This window comes from Taudactylus pleione, unplaced genomic scaffold (assembly GCF_031769625.1).
Source record: "Taudactylus pleione unplaced genomic scaffold, aTauple2 ptg000781l, whole genome shotgun sequence".
In the NCBI taxonomy this organism is placed as follows: Eukaryota; Metazoa; Chordata; class Amphibia; order Anura; family Myobatrachidae; genus Taudactylus; species Taudactylus pleione.
Window position 1 is genome coordinate 3435152 of NW_028285183.1, and position 18482 is coordinate 3453633.

The 18482-nt window shown below is 47.9% G+C and overlaps 1 protein-coding gene across 1 annotated transcript in view; it reads left to right on the forward strand.

Moving 5' to 3' along the window:
• Positions 1–434: 434 nt before the first annotated feature.
• LOC148475080 (E3 ubiquitin-protein ligase DTX3L-like) overlaps positions 435–18482 on the forward strand; it is a 58144-nt gene continuing 40096 nt past the window's right edge. Inside the window, exons 1-3 of the mRNA XM_088457731.1 lie at positions 435–948; positions 11651–11997; positions 17287–18444. Coding sequence (XP_088313857.1) covers positions 435–948; positions 11651–11997; positions 17287–18444 — 2019 coding nt within the window. The remainder of the gene's footprint in view (positions 949–11650; positions 11998–17286; positions 18445–18482) is intronic.

Genomic DNA, 18482 nt, shown 5'->3' on the forward strand with positions numbered 1-18482 from the left:
CGTGCCGGGGGCGTGCCTCCCTGACGGGGGTGTTCCCACGGGAACGCCTCCCGTCAGAAGCCGGCCCACTGACATCACTAGTGATGTCAGTGGGAGTGATTTTGGCTCTGATAGAGCCAAAATCACTCCGGAGCTTGCTGTTGAAAACCTCAACCGCAGGCTCCCGCTCGCAGTTTCGATGGTCGCGATAGTCACGACCATCGCGGCCATCAAAATGCACGCTCGTATAGCCTGTGGGTGGTGACCCACAGCTATACGAGCGTCCAGGAGGACGCTCCATTTTCATGGAGGCCGGCCCTCATTCAGAGCGTGCGCTCTGCTCAGAGCGTACGGCTCTGAATGAGGGCCAAAATTCCTTAATTGTTCCTCTTAGCTACCAGGTGTGTACTTAGCTTAACTTTCTATTTTGTGTCGGATACTCCCAGATCTGAGAAATGAAAGTGAAAGAACAAAGAGAGAGACAGCAGAGAGTGACAGAGATACAGCCTGATAGCAGAGACAGACATCCTGACAGGGGCAAGGGACTGAGCAAGAGACACACCGACCAAATGGGTGAGAGAGGAGCAGACGGACAGATAATCATGAGGGGAACTGCACGTCATACGACACAGACAGACCCACAGTATTTGGGAGAACAGGCAGACAAAGGAGGAGCCCCACAGTACACAACACAGAATGTGGGGGGTATGCTACAGTATATGACACTGAGAGACGCACAGAATATAGGGGGACAGACAGACACACAGCTAGGAAACACAATTTTAAAGGAAATAGATCATTGGGTGCTCACATCGAACCCCATCCTGGTGAAGATCCCAGCCCCCCCGAAAAATTTCAAACTAAAGGTTGAAAAACATTTTGGATCCAAACTAAAATCAGGAGGAGGAGAGTGCAAGGTGATTGTCCTGGACCAAGAGACGTATTGTGTGGTCTTTCAGGATAAAGACGGTGAGTGCCGCATTGTACTGGTCTGTTACATTGGAAGTGGGAGAGGGTGTGATTGCGGTTACTGAATGAGCAGGTAAATAGCCAAATACTGAGCAATAATTAGTATATTACAGTCATTTAATAATAAAGGGAATTGAAGAAACATGTTAAACTGGTGATGATGTTGTCTGGGGAACCTCCTGCCTGGGGGCCGTATAAGGCCCTCGGAATCATTTGGTCTGGCCCTTGGAGCTTTTTTCTCTTAGCCTCATCTGGCTAGCAGGGTGCCTAGAATGGCACACGGCAGCCAGACGCTATGCAGCAGTGCCACCTGGAGCGTCCTTGGGGTACCCTGATATCGCACATACCCCTCTCTTGCTACTATCACCCCACATTACACTCTGTGCAAGGAACATAAAGAGCAGTCATGCTATAATAATATTAATAATGTGATGGCCATTAGTGCATGTTATTGTGATATCACCGTCACTGAGGACTTTGCAGTGATTATTGGGCTTTGAACTATGGGCCTGATTCAGAGCTGAACGCTCTGAGCAGAACGCTCGCTCTGAATCAGGGCCCTCCTCCATGAAAATGGAGCGTCCTCCTGGACACTCGTATAGCTGTGGGTGACCACCCACAGCTATAGCAAGCGTCCATGATGATGGTCGCGATGGTCAAAGACAATCACGACCATCGGGCTTGCGATGAGACCCTGCGGTAGGGTCTCGCTGCCGCAAGCCCAGGAGTGATTTTGGCTCTATCAGAGCCAAAGTCACTCCCACTGACATCATTACTGATGTCAGTGGGGCCGGAACAGACAGTAGGCGTTCCCATGGGAACGCCTCCGTCTGGCCGCTACGCCCCCGCCACGCCCACCAAAGGGGGCGTGCTGTCAGTCACCATCGGCAGCACGTCCCCTTTGGTGCGAGACCCCGAGCGACGTATTTCTCGTCGCTCGCCGGGTCTCGCGCATGCGCACGACGGAGCTCCCTCCGTCATGCGCAGTCTCAAAACATCGACCCGCTACCGAGCGAAATGTGCTCTCGAGCGTGTCTGAATGACCCCCTATGGGCTTTATTCCGATATTTACGCTAATCCAATCGCAGCTGCGATCTCTTACAGACTGCATTAGTGAAAATATACTAATGTCTCCAAAAGCTTACCCGAGCATAGGGATGCCCAATGCAGCCTTCTTATATCCGTCCAACATCGTGTAACAGCGTAAACATCGGTAACATCAACGCAGCATTTAAGTCAAGTCTGTTTTATCTTCAAAATGGGAAAACATCTGGATGAGAGTTTAAATCGTGAGAGTTTTTTTGAGTCTAAAAACAGGCGAGTTTGCACGTTCTCAGGCTCTGTTACATTGGCCGAGTTTAACAAGTGTGAGAAATTACTGCTAAACTGTTACATTTTCTACACTCTCACCCTATTACATTTATCCCCAGATGTTAGACAGACAATAGGTCGACAGGGACAAAAGGTAGACACAACAAAGCTCAACATAGAAGTAGGTCCACAAGTACAAATGGTCGACAGGGTCAAAAGGTCGACATGAAAATGGACGATACGCAAATGGTCGACATGTGTTGTTGTTTTTTTATAAAGCTTGTTACCACATTGTTTCAGCGATAGATACAAATCTAAACAACTAGGTCCTATTACATTATTACATTACTTGCTGTTGACAATTTTATTATAGAGTATGGTGCTACAAATCTTTTTCTCTATCTGTTTTTAAGCAGCTCAATTAGGAAAATAACTTTAAATAATAACAACAATGCTGAGCGCTATATGTTAAAACAAAATATAAACGAATGTGGCACCTGTGGAGAAAAAAATAATTATACAATTACATATGTTTATAGTGTGATACCCCCAAAATATTTATTATCTAAAGTATACAATGTTAACAGGGATAATCTGTTTGTGAATACAGTGAATGTATGTAAATATGTTAACCCCCCCTCTCCGGGGAATAGTGGAGCGGACCCCTGTACGGGACAAGTTCAAATAGGGGGCACGCGGCCAGCTACGGGACATTCCAGCCGCTACAGAGGGGAATCCTTTCCCTCCCTTTAGAACATATAACTGGCCTGTCCGGAGAGCGGCACGTGCGGTCGGCGGGAAGGAGCCCCGCACGCGACCCCTGGATATATAAGGAGCACTCGAAGGGACAGCCGGGTAATCAGTGCCTGAGGTAAGCCAGTGTGTGAAGCAAACACTGGACTTACCGGAGAGTAGGGGACAGTGTGGTGAGAGTTGAAATCACCGGATAAGCTGCGGAGTCCCCCTGCCGACAGCCGGGGAGAGACGGAGCCAGGAGAGTCTAGCCGGAGGAGGTCGCGTCAGTCGGGCGCCGCCTCCAAGCCGCCCCGCATAGTGACTGACAGCCGAGGTGCTGAACGGCAGCTGCGGGAGCGGTGATAAAGGGAAGCGGCCACAGCAGTGGAGCCGCCCTGCTTCCCTCCCATTCTCAGTGACTGACAGCCCAGTGGGAGAGTGCTGAGGGCTGCGTTGTGGTTTCACAGAACGGAGCGGAACGGAGACAAGACGGAGGCGGAGCAGTGAGTACTTGTACCAGCCCCTACTACTGTGCCTTTCTATTCCCTGTCCCAAGTCAGCTCCCAGCATTCAGGGACAGTAGCTGAGTAACGTTAATTGACTTAAGGGCAGCCGTGCAGATGAGCTACATAGTTCAGTAAGCAAGCCAAGTTAATCAAGCACAAGTAGCACAGTTTATGTGAGAAGGCAGTGTGAATAACGATCCATCAGCAGCTTGCAATCTAATTCCACAGGTGATACTCACCGCATAGCATTAGTTTATATTGTAACTATTACAGAGGAACAGAGTGCAATAAGGCAGCTGTATATTCTTCACTTACTGTGAGTGTCATCGCAAACATCCTATCAATATAGCAGAGTGATACCTGTAAAGAAACGTTAAAGACAGAGAGCTAGTACGAGCGTAGCCAGGAAAGTTGCTACCATTAACTCTAAACGAGCCTACTCCGCTACCAGCCAGCTACTCCTCCAGGGAAATACTGCGAGATTGCATTGAGCCCAATTTCAAAGTCAGTTAACGACATTATTCTAACTAGAAGACAGAGGATTACAATTTGAGACTTCACGATAAACATACTTTACTCATTTAAGGCACAGCAGCGTAGGAATTTTCATAGAGACAGGATACCTTGACTCATTCTCCACAACTTAGCCAGCAACCCGGGCAACGTATTAAAATTATCAACTACTAGACAGATAACCTATTGCATGCAATGGTAACACTAGAGACTGATGTCTGTTGTAATTTTCTTGGTGCACCAAGTAACCGATAATTATAGGTATTGTGTTACGTTTATTTGCATTTAACGCATTCATTCCACAGTTGAAGAACAGATCCGGAGTTCCGGTGTAATAAAAGTTTCGGATCCCAGTGCCTTTTCCTGACTTGAATGAGTGTACTAAAATGTGTATTTGAAATCGTTAAAAATGTATTGATAATTGTAGAAGTGTTTATTTAACCAAACTGCAATTAATTGAATAAATATATTTTGTTGTTGCACCCAATTGCCTGTATATAAACTATCACCCTCCGGAGGAATCCCAGGAGATCCCGGGTCAGGGATACTCGGTAAGGAACCATCCTAACGCAACATACTAAGAACACCACACACCACAAGTTTTATATTGTCACAATAGCTCTTTTTAGGAGAATTTAATGGGTCCCTTTTGGACTGTCACTTTGCCCATGGAATGATCTTATCTATCTTTCCCTACCTTACCCTTTCCTTAAGCCGTCCGCCTCTTCTCCTCCAGCGTATCAGTCCGGGTTGCGGTAGTAGCTAGAGAGCTTAGAACCTGGCGTTAGCTTTTGCTCCCTGTAGTCCCGTAGTGTCTGGCCGCGATCGGCCGCTGTTGATGATGTCACTCAGGAAAAAGACGGGGCTAAGTGACTAGTCATGTAGCCAAGTTGTCCAGAAGTCAGGGTTAGCCACCTAGTGCTTCCAACGCGTTTCGTGTCAAGGATGGCATTACTTCCACCAGAGGTTGTTTGAATAGCATGAAAGCTTTGAAGAAAAAGGGGGACAAGGACAAGCGCCTGATAGTGTAGTAGTTAGTGTTAACTTAAATTAGATACAAATATATTCATATGCGCGTACCATGAACATGCTTGTATATTAAGCATATAAGGAACCAATCCTCAGATCACACACGACCGGCTTCCACAGCAGTCTGAGGAAGGCTCGTTAAAGGTGAAACACGTTTGGAAAAGCTACACTACAAGGCTGTAGAGAGACCCAGTGACTGCACCCCAACTGATCCATTTTCAATTGCTGCAATTCACATAAGAAAAATTGCGGGACCCAACATAGCATCACAGAAAGGCAAAGTAGGCACAGCTGATGTGGAGGATGCCACCAGTTTGCACACTCTAATAGCACCATAAAAACAAATCAAAACAAAAGAGCCTCAATGTGAGAGGTGGCAACATCAGACAGTATATACCTAAAGTGCAACAACAGGAGCAAATCAATAAGCTGTATAGCGACCGGGGGATCCGGACGCAGCCTGGCCCAACCCTTGAGGGCCTTCATCACCAAGAAATCCTTGGTGAAGCGAAATATGAGATGCCCGATAAATACCTGCCCACCACTGCCCAGGAACTACTCTGCATATATTAATCCCAAATAAATGATAGAACCATGAGAAGCCAGGTATTCATTCCAGCTGATCCAAGCCACAAGGTAGTTCTGAATGGTGCCGAGAGCTACAGCCCTATGGGTTTCCTTTCATTCTGGCCTGCTAACCTGCCGGGCATAGCAAGGACAAGTGTTACCTATCGCCACAGCTTGACACTATGTTATTAGCTGGCAAATAAGTCAGACAGCAGGAAGAGAGGAGACTCACTGCTGGTTAATCATCTGGAACACATCCAAGTTGTTGCACCAAAACACAATGCTCCGATTGCGAAACCGCTTGCCCCAGAGTTCCAACACCACCTCTATCAGGAACAGCTCTAAAAGCAGAAGGTTCTTGGTCAAACTGTCAGCAATCCAGGCTGCAGGCGAGGTGGCGGTGCACTAGGCGCTCTCCCAGTAGGCCAGCAAAGCCATCACACCTGCTGCATTTTGTACAGATGCAATTCAACACTAGAAACTGAAGGTGAGAGCAAAAGAAGCGCTCCAGGAACCATTCCCAGGCATTCAGATCATGCTTTATTTTGGAGGACAAGCGGATAAAAAAGGTGCCTCATGCCTGCAGTCATGCGCTCTAATTTGTGGCTGAAAATCCTACCCATTAAGGATCATCCTACAGGCAAATTTCAGCAGGCTCAGCAATGACTGCTCTTGCTGTAGTGTCACATTACCCACTGCACTAGTGCGAGCCATAGCCGATGCTAGGGCACAACCTTGCCCATCGGGAGCCAGCAACACCACTATGTCAATCTCAATAACCAGATAAGATAGACAAGTGGTAGGACCCTCCGTCTTATCAGCAGCCAAGGGACACCGAAAAGACAAAAAGTGCTATCATGCAAGTAGCAAAGCCTGGTGAGTTGAAAGTCATCAAGGTAGTAAGCCACCATACAGTTCCCAGTGGGAAGGGAGTTGCCGAGAAAGGCCATGCACGCCATGCAAACTACTTTCATGACCGTCTCTGTTATGACCAGGGACAGTTCAAAAGCTGAGTGGAGGTTGCGACGCATGAACCGACCCTGAAATGGGCAAAGAAAAGCCAATGGAAAACCCTTTGTGCAGCAACACAGGAGTTATGGTTAAATGAAAAGCAATGGCCTCTGCCGGGACAACGTAGCAGGACAGGGTGTGCTGGAACACCAAAAGAAAGGAGCCTCAGGAGGCTGATGGGGTAACCTCTAGTCAAGCCTCCAAGTCTTCTGCTTCATTATTCACTTCATCTTGTTTACATTAAACTTGCCTAGAGGCCGGCTTCGAGGACATTGACATGGTTGAACCCTTACAGGTCATCCACAGCATGCAGTTCAAAGATCTTAAACAGCGTCTAACAAGATCAACTGAAACACCACTTACATTGGACATGACATACATTGGACATGACATATTCGCCACAATACTGCTCTTTGGGTCCTATGGATGTGCAGTGTGTGAAATGTGGTGCCCTACACTTCTTGGTAGAGGAGATTAATGGCCAGTTTTCAGACTGCTGTCACAATGTAAAGTTTTCATTGCCCAATGTGGGTGTTCCACCATATTTAGCAGAACTCTATATGACAAATACCCTCAAATTATGGACTCATTATCACCATTATATGTTCAGTAACTAATATCCATAATATCCTCTATAACTTATGTGGGTACCCCTGGGATTCCGTAGTATTTATTAACACGAATGATTACAGTTGGTAATTGACCAAAACTGTAACATCTCAATCCCGTTCTCTTCCTGACCTCCCATTTCCTCCTTGTGATTTGTTGCTTCCTAATCTCCTTCTGACCTGTCACGTCCCCATCTCCTCCTCCCAATGTGACACTTTCCCATCTGCTCTTCCTGTCCTGCCGCTTCACCATCTCTTCCTCCGCACCTGTCGCTTCTCCATCTCCTCCTCCTCTGCACCAGTCATTTCCCCATCTCCTCCTCCCAACCTGTGGCTTCCTTGTCTCTTCCACCCAACCTGTCGCTTCCTCATGCCCTCCCCCCTGACCTGCTGCTTCCCTATCACCTCCTCCTGACCATTTGCTTCTCCATCTCCTTCTCTTGATTTGTCACTTCCCCATCTCCTCCTCCAGACCTGTTGATTCTCTAGCTCATCCGTACCTGGTGATTTACCATCTCCTCTTCCAACTTGCCTTTTCTTAATTTCCTCCTCCCGACCTGTCACTTCCCAATTTTCTCCTCCTCCCACCCTGTCGCTTCTCCATTTTCTTTTCTTCATGACCTTTTGTTTCCCATCTCCTCTGCCTTCCAACCTGTCAATTCCCCATCTCCTCCTCCACCTGACCTGTTGCTTCTCCATCATCTCCTCCTCCCAGCCTATCACTTCCCCATCTCTTCCTTCTTCTGACCTGTTGCATCCCCATCTCTTCCTCCCGACCTGTCTCTTGACCATTTCCTTCATCTCTTGACCTGTCACTTCCTCTTTGACTCCTCCTCCCAACCTGTCACTTTCCCATTTTCTACTATTCCTTACCTGTTGCTTCATTTCCTCCTCCTGATTTGCGGCTTCTCCATCTGCTCATCCTCCTGACCTGTTACTTCCAAATCTCCTCCTCTTGACCTGCCACTTTCCCATCTCTTCATCCAGATCTGTTACATCCACATTTCCTTCCCCTCCTGACCTGTCACTTGCCATCTCCTCCCCCTCCTGACCTGCCACTTCCCCATCTCTTCATCCAGATCTGTTACATCCACATTTCCTTCCCCTCCTGACCAGTCACTTGTCATCTCCTCCCCCACCTGACCTGTTGCTTCCCCATCTCCTTATCCAGATCTGTTACATCCACATTTCCTTCACCTCCTGACCTGTCACTTGCCATCTTATCCTCCTCCTGACCTGTCACTTCCACATCTCTTTCTACTCTTGTGTTGCTTCTTCATCTCCTCCTCTCCTCTTGACCTGTCGCCTCCCCATCTCCTTCTCCAGACTTGTCACTTCCCTATCTCCTTCTACTCATGATTGGTCACATCTCTTCCTCCCAACATTTCTCTTCCCCATCTCCTCCTGACCAGTTGCTTCTGCATCTCATCCTTCTGACCTGTAGCTTCCCCGTTTCCTCCTTATCAAGATCTGTTGCTTCCTCATCTGCTCTTCTGTGGACCTGCCACTTCCCCATCTCCTCCTCCCACCCTGCCACTTCCCCATCTCCTCCTCCTCCAGACCTGTGGCTTCTCCATCTCCTCCTCTTTGTGACCCATCTCCTCCTCCTCCCATCCTGATGCTTCTCTATCTCCTCCACCATACCTGTCACTTTCCCAACTCCTTCTGACCTTTCGCTTCTCCATCTCTTCCGCCATACTTGTCATTTCCCCATTTCGTCCTCCTCTCAACCTTTTGCTTCCTTATCTCCTCCTCTTTTTGATTCATCACTTCTCCATCTCCTCCTCCTCCCATCCTGTCACTTCCCCTTCTCTGCAGGACCTGTCGCTTTCCCATATCCTTTTCCTCCTGACCCATCGCTTCCCCATCTCCTCTACCTCCTGACCTGTCACTTCCACATCTCCTCATCCTTCTGACCTTTCACTTCTCCATCTCCTTCTCCTCACCTGTTGCCTTCCCTTCTCCTCCTTACCTGTCGCTACCCCATTTCCACCTCCTGTCAACCTTTTGCTTCCTTATCTCTTCCTCTTTTTGATCCATCTCCTCCTCCTCCCAAATGTCGCTTACCCTTCTCTGCCAGACCTGTCACTTCCCCTTCTCCTCCTCCTCCTGACCCGTTGCTTCCCCATATCCTCTTCCTCCGGACTTGTCACTTCCCCAACTCCTCCTCCTACCAACCTGTCGCTTCCCTTTCTCTGCCAGGCCTGTCGCTTCCCCTTCTCCTCCTGACCCATTTCCCCAGCTCCTCATCCTCCTGACCTGTCACTTCCCCATCTTCTCTTCCTCCTGGCCTGTCACTTCCACATCTCCTCCTCCTATCAACCTTTTGCTTCCCCATCTCCCCCTCTTTTTGGCCCATTGCTTCCTCATCTCCTCCGACTCCCATCCTGTCACTTCCCTATCTTCTCCTCTGCCAGACCTATTGTTTCTTTATCTCTTCCTCCTCCTGACCTGTTACTTCCCCATCTCCTCCTCCGGCCCATATCCACCTCCTTCTAACCTGCCACTTCCCCATCTCCTCCTCCTGACCTGTCACTTCCCATCTCCTTCTCCTCCTGACCTGTTGCTTCCTCATCTCCTCCTCCTGATCTATCAATTTCCTATCTCCTCTTCCTCTTTACCATCTGCTTTCAGGATTGAAACAGTGGTTTGCAAAGTGGTCAATGTCTTATCTCGCTGAAGAGGTGAGAGTACATGAATCTAGCAATTTTATCGCATTAATACTATGCAATGTGATTTGTTATATTTCACTTAGGGCCGGCTTGAGGCACATTTGACCACTGCGGTCGAACAGGGGCGCCACCCTATAGAAAGCGCCCCCCTCCCAAGCATCCCAATTTCAGCGGGGCAGTCCAGTTTTTCACACACTGCCCTGCTGTTCCACCCACGTGCCTAAGTGTCCCACCGGTGGTTGGGAGGTTGGGCACCCCCACCGCCGCAGCTGTGCAGCAGTGCCGGCCATGGAGAAGAGAAATGGATGCCGCACGCATGTGCGCAACATCTATTCAGTGCAGGGAGAGGGCTGGGGCCAGCCCAGCTACTGAAGGAGTGCTGGGCTTGCCCTCAGCCTGAATGGGAGGCGTGCCATGCGGGCACACCCCCAAATAGCTTCATCTTGGGGCACGGCCTATGGTTATTAGGCCACACCCCCTTTTCAGACACACGCTAATGCGCCACACGCATGGTAAATGGGGCGTCGGATTCCCTGCACAGGGCACAGCTCCTCTTGGAGCCGGCCCTTTTTCACTACAGACAGAAAAAATCTTTCTAAATAGACCCCTAAGTTAGAATTGTTCAACACAAATTAAACATTAAGATGTTGGTCAGGGGCTGTTTAAGAGAGGACTCTGCACACAGCCCCCCTCCTCTCTATGTTGCAGTATAGTCTGGCATTGTGCCAGAGTCTCCTGTGTATGCGCAGGTCTCCGTGAAAGTTGCCGCTGCACCATTTTCTGGTGATTTGTGCTGATGCTCGAGTACAGATGCCGGACTCCAGAGAGATAAGTATTAAACATGGGTGCGGTTTGGGCCTACCTAGACCCATTGTAGTTACATCAATGATGTTGGTTAGAATCCTGTTTCTGGGGCCTATTCATCAGCACTAAAATAACGGTTTTAAGGACATTTTCCTTAATTACTGTTTTTTAGTATTCATGAAGACACTTAACACAGGAGATATCACTGATCACTGATATCTCCTGGTTAAGTCAGCCTGCATTAATTTCCACACTCCCCATACATTAGTACATTAGTATGGGGATGTAGAAATTAGGTATACATTAAATTCCGAAAATTATGTATTTTCAGAATTTGATGGTGTTACTATACACCGCTCTCAGGTGGCGTAAAGCAGGTCACACTTACCTGCTGTCAGCTGGGCAGGTCCTCCTCGGCTCCCTCCATCACTCCCTGGTCCCTCCTCCAGCTCCGGCTGCTGCTCTGACTGTGTTCTCCTGGCAGAATACAGTAAAGTTTAAAAAAAATATATATATATATATATATATATATTTTTTTTTTTTAACAAGGTAGGGGACAGGGAGGAGGGGGCAGAGGGGTTAGGGGGCACATTTACTGCAGCTGTAGGTAGTGCTGCACATGCGCCTCTTTTGTGAACGTAACGGCGCATGCCAGCACTGATTACAGCTGCGGTAAGGTAGGTATAGTTAGGGAAAAGTATCTATTTTCTAAAAAGCTGTTATTGCAAAAATGACAGCTTTTCGGAATAGATACTTATGGAGAGGAGGAATGATAAGTTCCTCCGGTAATTAGGTAGCACTCCATGCGAATTCTAAACCTAATTACCTCCATCGATATTTTAGTTATGATGAATAGGCCCCTCTATAACATATTATTTTTTAAAGCTTCTTTCCCATATGATTGCATGAGCCGTCTCCAATGCTCTTCTTCCCGTTGTACCTACAGCTCCGCAGAGAGTGCTGGACAGAAAAGATCATGTGATTGAGTCTCTTTGCGCCGAAGTGACGATTGCAGAAGCAGTGACTGTACTGAGGTACAAACGCCAATTTAGCAGCACTGACGGTTCAACACCGAGGACTCCGGACATTTATACCAGTGACGGGAAAGGAAGAGATAATGAGCCATCCGCGATGAATGTTGGCAGAGGAGGGGAGGAAGAATATGGCAGAACTCATAAATCCCAATATGCAGAACACAATAAATTTTCCCGCTCAGGCATGGCAGAGCCCAAAACCCATTCTCCAGCTGGCGCTAACGGAGCCGGGGAACGTTCACCGCAGCTTCCCCTAGAGGTAAATTTGTAATAACTATAAATACAGCTTTAACTCATTGCAGATAGAACAGATGAAACCCTCCGGGTCCCAGCGCTGCCGGGGCGCATAGTACGCTTATCCTGTCAGTGTTTTGGGGGATACCTGCAAATATTAGTTATCCCCTGAATGTATCAGGAGTAACTGCAGCAAATATCTCCATATCTGCTGCAGTTCCTCCATTTCCTACAGCAGACGCAACCCTCATACGTTTCTATAGGGGCTGCTAGGTTATCAGATTTACCAAGCTGGAATTTGGCCCCTCTAGCTAATGCTCACTAAAGATGGCATTAGCCCTTTGTAGCCTATGGGATACATTTCACAAAAATGATCAAGAGAGCTCCGGAACCCTCTCCAGCAATGGCCACTGCACAGACCAAGCATGCACAGGATGGAAAGATGAGTGAAGAGACCACTGTTGTGGTTACTTTATTCCTGACATATAGCAGAGGGACAGGGTCCTTTCACAGCCCTGTACCTGCATGTGAATGGTATATATATAATATATATATATACATATATATATATATATATACACCGACACTTGTCTGCCTTCCATTACTACTTCTCCCTCCCCTACATGCTCCCCACCTGGCAGATGCAGGAAGTGTGGGCAGGGAGCAATATGAACGCAAGGCAGACAAGCGCCAGTAAGGGCTATATACAGGGCCGGTTCTAGACAAGTTGGACACCAGGGCGAGAATTCTTTCTGCCCCCCCCCCTTACCCATATATATATATATATATATATATATATTTATGGTATGCCATTTACATAATTGTGTGCTCATTCTAATAAATACACACACAGGGAGATGAATTTGTATTCTGAATGAGATGGATGCATGGAGTGAAAAGGATGTTGGAACCCGGTGGGATTGTTGTGGTGACCGAAAGGGAAGATTGTGGGCACTGAGTGGGATGTGTGTGGCACATAACTGCTCAGACTTCAGTAGCATAGACTGCATGTGTGTATTCCAATGAGCACACAACTTTGTGAATTAGTAGCTCCACCATTTTGTGAGTGACAGCAATCTCACTCTGTGAAAGTGCTGAATCTGCAGTTAACCACATGGTGTGATGGCATACCATATCTGTATTGCGTAAGGAACATGTCCATTAAGGCGTCAGCCTTAATGATCAGAATTTCATTGCTTTTTTGAGTTGGAGTGGCAGAAATTCAGTAGGATTTGTGAAATCACATCATGTCTAAGAAGCCTTATTGGGACATGTGAAACATGTGCTTTTTTAATTTATTTATTTTTGTGAAATTTTACTACAAGAAAAAAACATTTGATTTTTTTATTGTTTTATGAAAATGTTATTATAACATTCTTTTTCATTACTTTACTGTGCAAAAGTGATTTTGTTTATAAAACATAATGGTACATATTTTTAACTTTGGTCAAAATACTTTTCCAATAGAGAGAGGGATCAGGGAAGAAGGCCAATAGAGAGAGGGATCAGGGAAGAAGGCCAATAGAGAGAGAGATCAGGGAAGAAGGCCAATAGAGAGAGGGATCAGGGAAGAAGGCCAATAGAGAGAGAGATCAGGGAAGAAGGCCAATAGAGAGAGGGATCAGGGAAGAGAGCCAACAGAGAGAGGGATCAGGGAAGAAGGCCAATAGAGAGAGGGATCAGGGAAGAGAGCCAATAGAGAGAGGGATCAGGGAGGAGCCCAATAGAAAGAGGAAGCCGGGGAGGAGGGCCAATAGACAGAGAGCTGGGACGAGGGCCGGCCAATAGTGAGACCGGGGAAGCTGTATGCTGAGTGACAGTCTCACTCAGGCATGATCTGGACACCTGCGTGGGCCGCTGCCCACTACCTTGACACTGCTGTCAGTCACAGGACAGCCCCTAAGGACAGTCGTAGTTATGCTGCGGATCCATGCAGTGTTCCGCCGCCCGCCAGTGTGTGTCCGTCAGAGCCGAGTCCGGCACCCGCATGTCACTGTGCAGCAAGCTAGACGGTTGGAGAGCCGGGTGCCGCCGGAGACACTAGGGATAGGCTTGTGGTAAGTGGGCTTACTGTCAGTAGCCCTAGACGTCCCAGGTTCTGCTTAAATCTTGAACAATGTTATGATATGCTGAGTCGCTGCCTGGCAACTCACAGACTGGAATTAGGCCGCCCCTCTGCTTCTCCTCACAGCAGCCACGGCTGCATGCAAGCATGGAATCAGACACTTGGGAGTGGGACAGGTGATTTTACACTATTAGTGATTTCCAGTTTACTGTATGCTGGTCTTATTCCTCCTTAGTGTGTACTCCACCTCCTCTGTATATCCCTCCACCCCCTTATGTCTCACCACCTCTGTGTGTCTGGCCTCCTCTGTGACCCCACCACCCCTGTATGTCTCACCACCTCTGGGTGCCTGACCTATGTGACCCCCACCACCCCTGTGTGTCTCACCACCTCTGGGTGCCTGACCTATGTGACCCCCACCACCCCTGTATGTCTCACCACCTCTGGGTGCCTGACCTATGTGACCCCCACCACCCCTGTGTGTCTCACCACCTCTGGGTGCCTGACCTCCTCTGTGACCCCACCACCCCTGTGTGTCTCACCACCTCTGGGTGCCTGACCTCCTCTGTGACCCCACCACCCCTGTGTGTCTCACCACCTCAGGGTGCCTGACCTCCTCTGTATATCCCACCACCCCTGTGTGTCTCACCACCTCTGGGTGCCTGACCTCCTCTGTATATCCCACCACCCCTGTGTGTCTGACCTCCTCTGTGTGCCTCACTTCTTCTGTGTACCCCACCAGCACTGTGTCTCACCACCTCTGTGTACCCCACCTCCTCTGTGTACCCCACCACCCATCTGTCTCACCACCTCTTTGTGCCTCAACTCCTCTGTGACCCCCACCACCCCTGTGTGTCTCACCTCCTCTATGTACCCCACCACCCCTGTCTGTCTCTCCACCTCTGTGTGCCTCATAACCTCTGTGCACCCCACCACCCCTTTGTGTGCCTCATTACATCTGTGCGCCCCACCACTTCTGTGCACCCCACCATTCTCAACTTAAGTTGCTTTAGTGGGACTTACCACCACGGTGAACTGAATAGCTCTTGGAACTCTTTCCCGCCACCATTCACATCGCACTGAATTAAATCGCCTCTATGTGTGTGTGTGTTTTTTCCTCTGGGTGCCCATATATTTCCTCATTTTCCTATTGCCAATGTATGTTTTTTTTCATGCAAATGTGTTTGGGTTTTTTTTCATGCAAAGCCAATGGGGCATTCAATTCCTCTGGGTTGTATATAAAGTAATGTGCGCCTAACGGAGCAATTCAGTTGTTTGGGCACCCATTACTTTGAAGCACCCAGAAGCACCGGTTTTGTCATGGTTTCACCCAAACTGCTGTTTTGGTATCCAATCCATTGACTTTTCACACATTTCTTCTTGCCACCTCAGGAGGCTGCAATAAGAAATGTGTCTCCCACAGTAATGGGTGCTTGAAGGAGCAGCAATTGAATTTACTGCAAATATTAAGTTTCACCCACATGTATTAAAGAGGGACCCCAGCAGGTAGGTATTGCCGATACCTGCTCAGATCCCTCCATTCTAGCTGGCAGCTGCATCCTCCATAGGTTTCTATTGGGGATGGGATGCTGCCAAATTTATTAACATCCAGAATGCAATGCATTCCAGATATTGGCTCCTCAGCCTATGGGCTACACTGCACATAATAAGCCGGCGGAGGCAATGGCAGCCATGCATGTACAGTCAGCGGGACTGCACATACACAGCAGCCCCAGCAGCTCTCTGGGCACATCGCATGGGTAGGCTCCTTTCGGAGCCCCTGTCCCTGCGGGTACCAGACGGAAGATTACAATGCAGTAAAGTCATGCCCAGATTGCATTGCACTTGTGATTATTTATAAATGGGGGCCCATGTGTTTTATTTATTTCCTGTGGGGGCCTATGTGTTTTTTTTTTTTTTTTATCGGTGCAAAGGAAGAAAAGGAAGCAGGGAGTGAGAGATGCAGGGGGTTACAGGGGAGGGAGTGAGAGTTCCAGAGGTGAGAAAGGGAAGGAGATAGCGAGAGGTGCAAAGGGTGAGAGATGGAAGGAGTAAGAGACGAATGCTGACACGACCCATTTTGAGTGGCTATGCCCCCTCGTGATACATGACCACGCCCCTAATGATATATGACAACTCCCACTTTTGGTGCACCTTCTGCGTGCACACATAGTGTTCCTCCATACCCCCACTTCAAAATTCCCACTTCGACCACTGATATAAAGTATATATAAACAAGGATCCGGCACTCACCATTCCAGAAGCAGCAGACCAGGGTGCACGACCAGGCAAGTGGTTGCTTTTTTTTCTTCATTTTTATAAACTGTCTATCTACATCAGGCATGGAGAACCTCAGGCCCGGAGGCTGTATAAGGCCCGCAGAATCATTAGTCTGGCCTCATCCGGCTAGCATGGTGCCTAGAATGGCTTCCTGCAGCCAGAATCTATGCAGCAGTGCCGCCTGGGGCATCCTTAGGGCGCTTCAGATGGTCACACCGCTGCCCTTACAGCTCCCCGGAGCATCCTCAGGATACTCCAAGCATTGCTGTAATCACCGGCGATTCTGGCAACAGAGGGGGCTTGGCCTGCACCAGGCCCGCAAATATGTTATATATATGTCAAAATGGCCCTTGGCAGCAAAAAGGATCCCCACCCCTGATCTGTATAATATATATACCGTGCATGGGGCATACGCAGAGCAGGATAGTTTTTTGTTCGACAAGCACTGCCTACGGGGGACATTGCAGGGACAACCATTGCCCCTGCAAAGATTTTTCCAGAATAGCAGGGAAAGTTAAGAGAAAATTGGTAATAATAACAATGGAATTGGCTGAAAATATTCAAGCCGATATTGCAATTATTGCTAAATAGACCCTTTTAATTAGGGATGTGCAGGCTCGGATTTACTCGGATTTACTCGGATCTCAAAACTGCATTTTAGTGGCTATCGCCTATCATGTGTTTTGGATAGCCAATATAATAAATCCGAACTTGCGGTAAAGTTGCGATAAGAACCGAGTAAAACCGAGCCTGCACATCACTACTTTAAATTCTTATAGCCACGAATAGCGGTGATAGGAAATTACAGTTATCGGGTCGGATACCGGATAATTGAAAACCATGCCTCCAAGTCTCGAAAGTGCACCAATTTATTAACCCTTCTTTTCTTGCTAGTCTGTTGATTGTCATTATTCATGTCTAGCCTCCTCCAGTGTAGATCATCTCACTTGACTTTGGTTCTTTTTCTAGATCGTTTTGGTAGTCACAGCAAAGTTAAATAATGACGTGATCGGCAAGGTGAGCAGACAGGAAATACATCACACGTTTCCTTATCTGAGAATGAAGGAGACCGATGAAGGCATTGAGGTGAGAGGAACCTTTATTGATTTAGGTAAACTGATCAACCACCTCCAGGAGCAATTAGGAGACAGGAGAGAGAATTCATCAAGAACCAGGAGAGCAGAGAACCTCCCGGAGGGACGGACGGACTGTTTGTGTGTTTCAGTAACTTTATATCAGTATTTTCTGGAGATTTACCCAGAGGAAGTGAAAAACATAGAGACTCAATGTAAAGTGTACATCACCAATGCAGACACATCAGAGGGAAGCGCATATATAAGATTCAGTGTGCTGGGACCAGATTCCTCCATTGACCAAGCTAAGCAAATGTTTACCAATAAGATGCGAAGAATTACCCGCGACTGGGCGGAGAAAGAAGTGCCCTTATCCAGTGTTAGGGCTCAGTCACAAGACATGAAACAGTATATCAAAGGGCATTGCAGAAAAACTTTACTGATAGTGGAGAGAGATAAAATAATTCTCCGTGGGCCTGAATGCGAATTGTCCAAGGCTGTAGAGCTGTTAGGAAAGGTCGAGCCTCGCAGGCCTGTGACCATCTCATCCAGAGACGAAACTGAGGTCTTAGTGGAAGTGAAACACATGAATATCCTACAGAAACTAAAGCACAGGGACACTAAAGACAATGAGCAGAAGTACAATGTGAAGGTGGAAGAGAAGACCAAAGGCAGAAGTGGAGGTGGCACTCACCAGGCAGCCGCACCCTCTGGAGGTGGCACTCACCAGCCAGCCGCATCCTCTGGAGGTGGCCCTCAGAAGTTGAAGGATACGAGCGCAGATGATCAGGACAATAAATGTCCTATTTGCCTGGATGAGATGAAGGAGAATAAAGCTCTGCCTAAATGTAAGCATGTATTTTGCTCTGATTGTCTCCAGACAGCCATGACCCATAAGCCAGTCTGCCCAATATGTGGTGTCTCGTATGGGACCGTTACCGGAAACCAGCCTGAAGGAACTATGACAGACAGAGCATCTAGAGAGTCTCTGCCGGGATTTCAGGGATGTGGAACTATAGAAATTTATTACAACATCCCAAGCGACATTCAGAAGGTGAGTGTATAGGTGCAAAGCTCATTTGTACTCAGATG